Source organism: Anomaloglossus baeobatrachus, assembly GCF_048569485.1.
Source record: "Anomaloglossus baeobatrachus isolate aAnoBae1 chromosome 5 unlocalized genomic scaffold, aAnoBae1.hap1 SUPER_5_unloc_11, whole genome shotgun sequence".
NCBI lineage: Eukaryota > Metazoa > Chordata > Amphibia > Anura > Aromobatidae > Anomaloglossus > Anomaloglossus baeobatrachus.
Window position 1 is genome coordinate 1,021,767 of NW_027441786.1, and position 8,624 is coordinate 1,030,390.

Below are 8,624 nucleotides of genomic sequence, written 5' to 3' on the forward strand. Positions count from 1 at the left end.
ATATCGGGTAACCAACCAAAGCTGGTGACGTGTGCAGGGAGCCAGAAAGCATGCGCAGCGAAATCCGACGGATCGCGCTGCTCAAAAAACGTTACATGCTGCGTTCCTCCCGCCCGGCGGTCAGTCGTTCCACGACTGATCAGTCGGGCGGAGGGTGCAACGCAGCATCATCAGTCACAATCCGCTGCTCATACAAGTCTATGGGAGCAACGGAATCCGCTAAACGGATTCCGTTGTTTACAAGAGCAGCGGATTGTGACTGATACATTTTAGCGGAAATGTGAACTTAGCCTTAGCGATATTTCTGCAGCCAGTGATCTGATATAAAGTCTCCGGTAATTATATTACTGTACAGGATTCTTTATGATGTCACATCATCATCTTCTCCCCAATCAGGTCCTTATAATATCGGATCCTCTCAGTGGAGATCTTCTATATAAGAGAATTCTCCTGATTGACCCTTCAAGGATGGATATGGACAGAGACAAGATGGCGGAGAGGATATTACACCTCACCCTAGAGATCCTCTTCCGGCTTACTGGAGAGGTGAGAGATTCTGATGACGTCACATTACATCATTCTTATCTATGGGAATAACAGATGGACAGAACTGGAGAGGTGAGGACTCTGGAAATGTCTGGAGTGAGATTTATTACTCTGTCTCTCCATAACCAGGATTACACAGTAGTGAAGAAGACCTCTAGTGAGCGCTGTCAGGCCCCTGTGTCTGAGGGATGGGGAAGACCCCTGAGCCCAATCACGGGGCCTCCACCTCACCCCCCGATACATGAGGACATCAATGAAAAGAAGATCCTAGAACTCACCTACAAGATGATTGAGCTGCTGACTGGAGAGGTGACACTGCTGGGAATGCTGGGACATTATACAGTAACGCTATGAAGGGATCGGGGGTGACGGTATCATTGTATGTGTCAGGTTCCTATAAGGTGTCAGGACGTCACCGTCTATTTCTCCATGGAGGAGTGGGAGTATTTAGAAGGACACAAAGACGTCATGATGGAGGATCCCCAGCCCCTCACATCACCAGGTAATAGACAGGACTAACTACACACGGCCTATAATTATCTGTATGTAAGGAATGAATTCAGTCCCTGTATGTGTCTCCTCCAGTTCTATCCAGTAAGAGGACAACACCAGAGAGATGTCCCCGTCCTCTTCTCCCACAGGACTGTAAACAAGAAGCTCCCGATGTTCCTCAGGATGTGTTTCCTCCAGCTCTATCCAGTAAGAGATATCTACTCATGTACTTTCTGCACTCATTTTGTGTTTACATTTTTAGACTTTCTGCTATGTTTTTTTTCAGCTGTATTTTCTTTGCTTCTGCTTCTTCTGCTGTTTGTTTCTAGTGTCTTCTCTATGTCATTATGAAGGCAACTCAAAGACCTGCAGAGGGTTCATGAATACCCTGTTTCCATTAAAATAAGCCCTACTTACAGGCAGGTCCAGCGTTCGGAGGAGTCAAAGTCTGCAATTTCTTAGGAACCCCACTTAAGGACCTCATCAGTTGCATTCGGAAGTTGATTGTTTAACACTAGAACTACTGAGGTAGTCATTTTGACTACTTTGCACTATGTATTTCTATATAGGTGTCACGAGTCCAGTAGTTCTAGTGTTAAGAACCTTTGAAGTCATGTGACATGATGGAACCAAAGGTCTCTTAATTGCAGGAGTATAAAGCTGAAGAGGAGGTGTGTGTGTGTGTGTGTGTGTGTGTGTGTGTGTGTGTGTGTGTGTGTGTGTGTGTGTGTGTGTGTGTGGATAACAGGAAAAAAAAGAGTTCCAGCCGCACACTGAAATACCAAATTTTTAAACTACCGAAAAATATCTAATAAAATTATTGATTTAGACAATGTGAACTACAGGCAAACTACCCTGGAAGGATTGGAGACACCTACAGAAGGAGTTTTGACACCTAGAGCTTGATTCTTCAAAGCAATTATGCCAGAATTCTGTCAGAAATCACTTTTCAATCAATTTTTTGTGCAACACAGAGTTGTGAGAAAGATTGTGCGACTAAATCATCACGGCGCGCTGTGCTGACATCACTAACATGTCCTTCAGCTCTCAGCAGTACAAGCAGACATGGCCTCGCCATGGCCTTCGCCACCGCGAAGAAGCTGACTATCAAGCACGTGACTGTGATTGGAGGAGGTCTGATGGGTGTCAGGTTAGCGCAGGTAGCTGCAGCAACCAGACACACTGTTGTTTTAGTGGACCAGACTGATGACATCTTGAAAAAGTCTGCAAAAAGTATTGCAGACAGCTTGAAAAGGGTCACTAAGAAGATGTTTGCAAACAAGCCTGAGGCTAATTCACAGTTCATCAGCAAAACACTCTCAAACTTCATCCCAAGCACAGACCCAGCGGCCGTGGTACACAGCAATGATCTGGTGGTGGAAGCCATAATAGAAAAATTGGAAGTGGAAAAAGGCACTAATCAAGATACTGGACAAATTTGCACCAGAACACCCCATATTTGCCAGCAACACATTCTTATTGGCAATAACTGACATAGCCAACTCCACAACTAGGCAGGATCAGTTCGGAGGTCTGTATTTCTTTAATCCAGTACCAATGATGAAGCTGGTGGAGGTCATTAAGACACCAATGACTAGCCCAGGGGTGGGGAACCTTTTTACTGCCGGGGGCCATTTGGAATTTCCTACTAACCTTTGGGGGCCGCACAAAATTATCAAGTTGAAAACTACCCTGGCATATTTGGTCAAAAGATTAATTAACTCACCCCTACTGTGGCTGCTGGAGCTGCTTCTCTTTGGTGCGGCTGTGATGTTCGGTGTTATTGATCATCTTGTTTCTCACAGCTGCTTTTCCAGGTTTGTCTCGGTATGGAGACGCTGGGGCGCATAAATTACAGGAGACACTGGGAGTACAGATCACAGGAGGGGCTGGGGCTTATACGTCACAGGAGGAGCTGGGGTGTATATATCACAGGAGGGGCTGGGGCGTATACATCACAGGAGGGGCTGGGGCATATACATCACTAGGGGGGCATGGACAGCCCTTGCATGACTGGGGACAAGGACAACACTAGGTGGCAGCACGGACAGCACTAGGTGGCAGCTCGCACAGCACTAGGTGGCAGCTCGCACAGCACTAGGTGGCAGCTCGCACAGCACTAGGTGGCAGCACCTACAGCACTAGGTGGCAGTACGGACTGCACTAGGTGGCAGCATGAACTGCACTAGGTGGCAGCACGAACTGCGCTAGGTGGCAGCACAGACTGCACTCGGAGGCAGCACGGACTGCACTCGGAGGCATCACTAGGGAGACACAGAAAGGACTGTGGGAGTTTAGACATCACCAGGAGGGCACGGACTGGGGGGCATAGACAGCAGTGGTGAGTACGGATCACTGGGGGGTACAAAGTACTGAGGGGTGGCACACAGCACTGGGGGTACATACTGTACTAGGGGGTACAACGCACTAGGGGGTACACAGCACTTGGGGTACACACAGAATTAGGGGGTACACTGTACTAGGGGGTACACAGCACTGGGGGGTACACACAGCATTAGTGGGTACACACAGCACAAGGGGGTACACCGCACTGAGCAGGGGGGGCAGCGATGGGTTGAGCACTCACAGTACTGGGGTGGGGGAGGAGTCACACACACAGCATAGCACAGGTCCGGAAGGCCAGTAAATCTGCTGCAGCTCTTCTGTGACTTTATCACAGCGTGCTGCTGCAGCTCTTCTGTGACTTTATCACAGCGTGCTGCTTACCCCGCCCACCAGAGCACACTAGCACAGTTTGGGATAAAGCCTAGAATGTATGAGCTGCAGTCAGGTCCTGGAAGTCAGGATCTGGATAGAGCCCATACATTCTAGCATCTACCCTCAGGTCATCAGGCAGTGGGATTTAAAGGGCCAGCAGCCGGGAAAAGTGCGGCTGCCGCCAGAGCACAGCGGTCCCCGGGAATGTGCCCGGGGGCCGCATAAAAAGTCGCCACATACGGCCCGCAGGCCGGAGGTTCCCCACCCCTGGACTAGCTAAATGACTTTTGACTCTCATGGACTTTAGTAAAACAGTAGGAAAGACGCCTGTGTTATGTAAGGACACCCCAGGGTTCATTGTTAGCCGTCTTCTGGTACCATACCTAATGGAATTCGTGCATCTTTATGAAACAGGTCATGCATCTAAGGAAGACATGGATGTTGCAATGAAATTGGAAGCCCGTTACCCAATGGGTCCTTTTGAGCTTTTGGATTAAGTTGGACTTGATATTAGTAAATACACCATTGATGGTTGGTACCAGATGGAACCTGAAAACCCCCTTTTTGCCTCCAGTGAATTGCACAGTAATCTTGGAAAGAAGACCGGAGAAGGGTTTTATAAAGACAGATGGTTGGCCTGGCTGCACTGCAGAGCTATATTGTTATAGTCTCTTGTTTGCTTTGATTACGATGAATGTTGTTGTTTTTACATTGCACGGTTTTCTCAGCACTTATTAACACTCTAGTGCCTTACAGTCATGATTCTCTATTTCATCAACATCCTTTTGTACCGCTGATTCCAAACATTGATATGTCATAGCCATTCTACAGTCAATAATAAATGAATGAACAAACAATAAATTGTGCAACTTTTGGAGGTTTCACGCCAATTTTAACCAGCTTTGCCAAAATGGGCAGAGCTTGGCCAGAAGAAGGGTGTGATGCCACCGCTTCTGTAATTCATAACAAACTGTAACGTTCCCTATGCCAGAAATCTCACGCCAGTCCCTGACATCAATTTTCATTGTACATCACCTGTCTTGATGAATTGGAGCCCTAATGCTTATCTGCACAGACAGCAAGACCCTGCTACCTACTTTGGTTACAAAGCCTAAGGATTGGCCATCAATGTTACTCCCGGACAAGCCCATTAAATATTTGGCATCTGTCTCTATTTTATTTTCGTCTTTGAAAAAAACCCTTTTTGAAATTGTCTATGTTGTGGATCAATGTCACAACGAGATGCTTGCAGGCATCGCCAACTGTCATGGCGGCATCAGGATCTGTGGAAATTACAGATTCTGGCACTTTGCTTGCTAACTTCTCCGATGTCTGTGAGCAGCGCAGGGAGATGCAGGCGTCGAACCACATAATTAGTAAGACTAGCAAGAGTTATACTCTGCTGGGCTCCTTGTTAATGTCTTTGATCACATGCTGTAGTGGAGTCAGTATCATTTGCAACCCTTCTGTATATGCTGGCTGGACTATTCCATTAATGCCAGCTATAGTTTACCCAGGTCTGGTGAGGTGTTGTGATACAAACTAGTGGCTGTTGTGCATTATTGCTGTGAGCAGTTGTGTTAACCCTTGTTGTCTTTTTGTTTCTGCCTTCCTGCTCTTGCTTTTCTCCTTAGTCTCTCACTGTTTATTTCTGTGAGTTTGAAGTGTGTCTGAATTTTGGTTTTCCCGTCTGTCTTAATCTTTATTTCCATCATACTCCTGCCCCTTCCTTCCACGTTCAGGGGTAATCCATTGGTTAGGGATAGCCTAAGGTCTCCTAGCATGAGGGAAAGTATAGCAGCCCCCTGTCCCTCATTATTCTACAGTCACATTGCGACATTTAATCAGAATATTTACTGTAGCACATTCCAGAGAACTGGTGCTAGGAATGGGAGATCAGAATTAACAAAGATGTAACTCTTAGATCTCGAAATTGGAAAACAGATTAAAAATAATTTGTTTCCTAATTTAATTTCTTATGTTATGGTTTAAAACAATAAATCTACTTTCAAAATTATATCATAAAAAAATAATAACATTGTGTTTATTTTTAGCCGATGACTATATCAGGAGTTCAGATGGAAATCTAATATCTTCAGAATTTAAAACAGATGATCAAAGTAACACACATGATGCATATGAAGAGCATGCTGCTGTCCCACATATACCTTCAGTCCTTCATTGGAAAGCTCTATCATCTGATCTTTTCAATCAAGTCCAAAATTCCAATTTATTACAGAATTGTAAGCAAAATAAAAGTTACAGAAGGCATGTGGAACATGAAACTGCTCCTACAAGGGAGAAACCATTTTCATGTTCAGAGTGTGGGAAATGTTTTATTCGGACATCACACCTTGTTAGACATCAGAAAATTCACACAGAGGAGAAGCCATTTTCATGTTCAGAATGTGGGAAATGTTTTATTCAGAAATCAGACCTTGTTTTTCATCAAAGATCTCACACAGGGGAGAAGCCATTTTCATGTTCAGAGTGTGGGAAATGTTTTATTTGGACATCACACCTTGTTAGACATCAGAAAATTCACACAGAGGAGAAGCCATTTTCATGTTCAGAATGTGGGAAATGTTTTATTCAGAAATCACACCTTGTTATACATCAGAAACATCACACAGGGGAGAAGCCATTTTTATGTTCAGAGTGTGGGAAATGTTTTATTCACAAAATAAGCCTTATTAAACATCAGAATATTCACACAGGGGAGAAGCCATTTTCATGTTCAGAATGTGGGAAATGTTTTAATTGGAAATCACAACTTCTTGAGCATCAAAGATGTCACACCGGGGAGAAGCCATTTTCATGTTCAGAGTGTGGGAAATGTTTTATTCAGAAATCACACCTTGTTAGACATAAAAAAAATCACACAGGGGAGAAGCCATTTTCATGTTCAGAGTGTGGGAAATGTTTTATTCAGAAATCAGACCTTGTTTTTCATCAAAGATCTCACTCAGGGGAGAAGCCATTTTCATGTTCAGAGTGTGGGAAATGTTTTATTCGGACATCACACCTTGTTAGACATCAGAAAATTCACACAGGGGAGAAGCCATTTTCATGTTCAGAGTGTGGGAAATGTTTTATTCGGAAATCAGACCTTGTATTTCATCAAAGATCTCACACAGGGGAGAAGCCATTTTCATGTTCAGAGTGTGGGAAATGTTTTATTCGGACATCACACCTTGTTAGACATCAGAAAATTCACACAGGGGAGAAGCCATTTTCATGTTCAGAGTGTGGGAAGTGTTTTATTCAGAAAATAAACCTTGTTACACATCAGAAAATTCACACAGGGGAGAAGCCATTTTCATGTTCAGAGTGTGGGAAATGTTTTATTCGGAAATCAGACCTTGTTTTTCATCAAAGATCTCACACAGGGGAGAAGCCATTTTCATGGCCAGAATGTGGTAAATGTTTTACTAGGAAATCAGATCTTGTTAGACATCAAAAATATCACACAAAATAAACCATTTTTATGTTCTGAAGGGTGGAAAATGTTATTCTCAGAAATCAGACCTAGTTAAACATGTGAAGAAGCCGCACAGGGAAGGGACCTTTTTCATGTTGTGAATAATTGAAATGTATAACTGGTAAATCAAGTCTTTGCGACCATCAGAAAACCAACAGAGCGGAGCAGCCATTCTTGCTTTCAGAATTTGGCAAATGTTTTTTTCATTAATCAGGTCCTGTTGTCAGATGAGTCACACAAGAGAAGCCATCATGATGTACCATAATTCAAAGGGTTTATCCAAAAGTCGGCTACAATTGCTCAAGTAAAAAAAATGTTTCTCTCTTTTTAAACTTATCCTATTTTTCGGACCATAAGACACACCTAGATTTTGAAGGAGAAAAATAGGGAAAAAGATTGAAGGAAAAATGTGGTCATGACACACTGTTATAGGGGTATATGCTGCTGACACGGTTACAGGGGTAATATCCCGTAGTTTCTAGTGCAATGTGTTTGATGACTTTCCCTTTAAATAGTGCTTATTACAAATCTGTGGCTGCCTTTATTATTTACTTAAACAGTGAAAAGCTGCAGATTAGTGAATTTTTTTAAATATAATCCAGTACCAAAACTTTTGGAAGTGTCCCTAATGTCCCTGAGGTTGTGAGATCCCACAACCCTCAGTGATCACTGATAGCGTGAGCTCTACGCCCCCAGCTCTGCGGCATCCTTCTTAAGCAGTTCAGTAAAACCTTTAAAAAGTATGTGACCGCGCTGGATTAGTGGAGAGAGCAATGTCTCGTGCTTAGAGAAGCTGCATAGATTTGTGGGATCCCGCTCTGCACACTGAGATCCCACAAAATGAAAATTCGAGCTCCACTTTGCTAGTAAGTTGGGTATTTCGAGACCCTTTATGAACATTTGAGAAAGGTTTTGATACTAGATTATATTTAGATAATTCACTAATCTCAATTTACTCACTGCTTTATTTACTAAAAGCGCAGCTCCAGAATGAAGATAGGAACTCTTAAGTACATCACATTGTATATAATTGCATTTCAAAACTTGTTTTGTTAATAAATGCTTGTAAATATATATTCTTCATGCCTATCTTTCTCTATTGTTTAGATGTGATGATTTTTCCTCATAACCTCTGGAATTGAGGCAGAGCTGTAGGCATTTTGCACAAAAATAGTGAGGGGATGTCACGGACATGTCACGGCCGGCTGACAATCCAGTGGCAGAAGTGTTGGAAAATCCCAGAAATTTGCAGCACATGTTGTTATCTGACAGTTCTCTATTTCTGCAGCCGTGGACTCCATGACTCTGGGAAACTGTCAGTTTTTCCTCTGTTGTCAGCCTCTGACTTCCTTTATAAACCTCACCCTGGGGTGTTTTGGGTGAAATT

At 43.6% G+C, this 8,624-nt stretch overlaps 1 protein-coding gene across 1 annotated transcript; it reads left to right on the plus strand.

Moving 5' to 3' along the window:
* Positions 1-600: 600 nt before the first annotated feature.
* Positions 601-8,232, plus strand: LOC142258794 (uncharacterized). Its single transcript, XM_075331388.1, has 5 exons — positions 601-618; positions 733-855; positions 937-1,048; positions 1,132-1,245; positions 5,811-8,232. Exons 1-5 carry the CDS (start codon positions 601-603, stop codon positions 7,232-7,234), a joined length of 1,791 nt encoding a protein of 596 aa, XP_075187503.1. The 3' UTR covers positions 7,235-8,232.
* Positions 8,233-8,624: the final 392 nt, after the last annotated feature.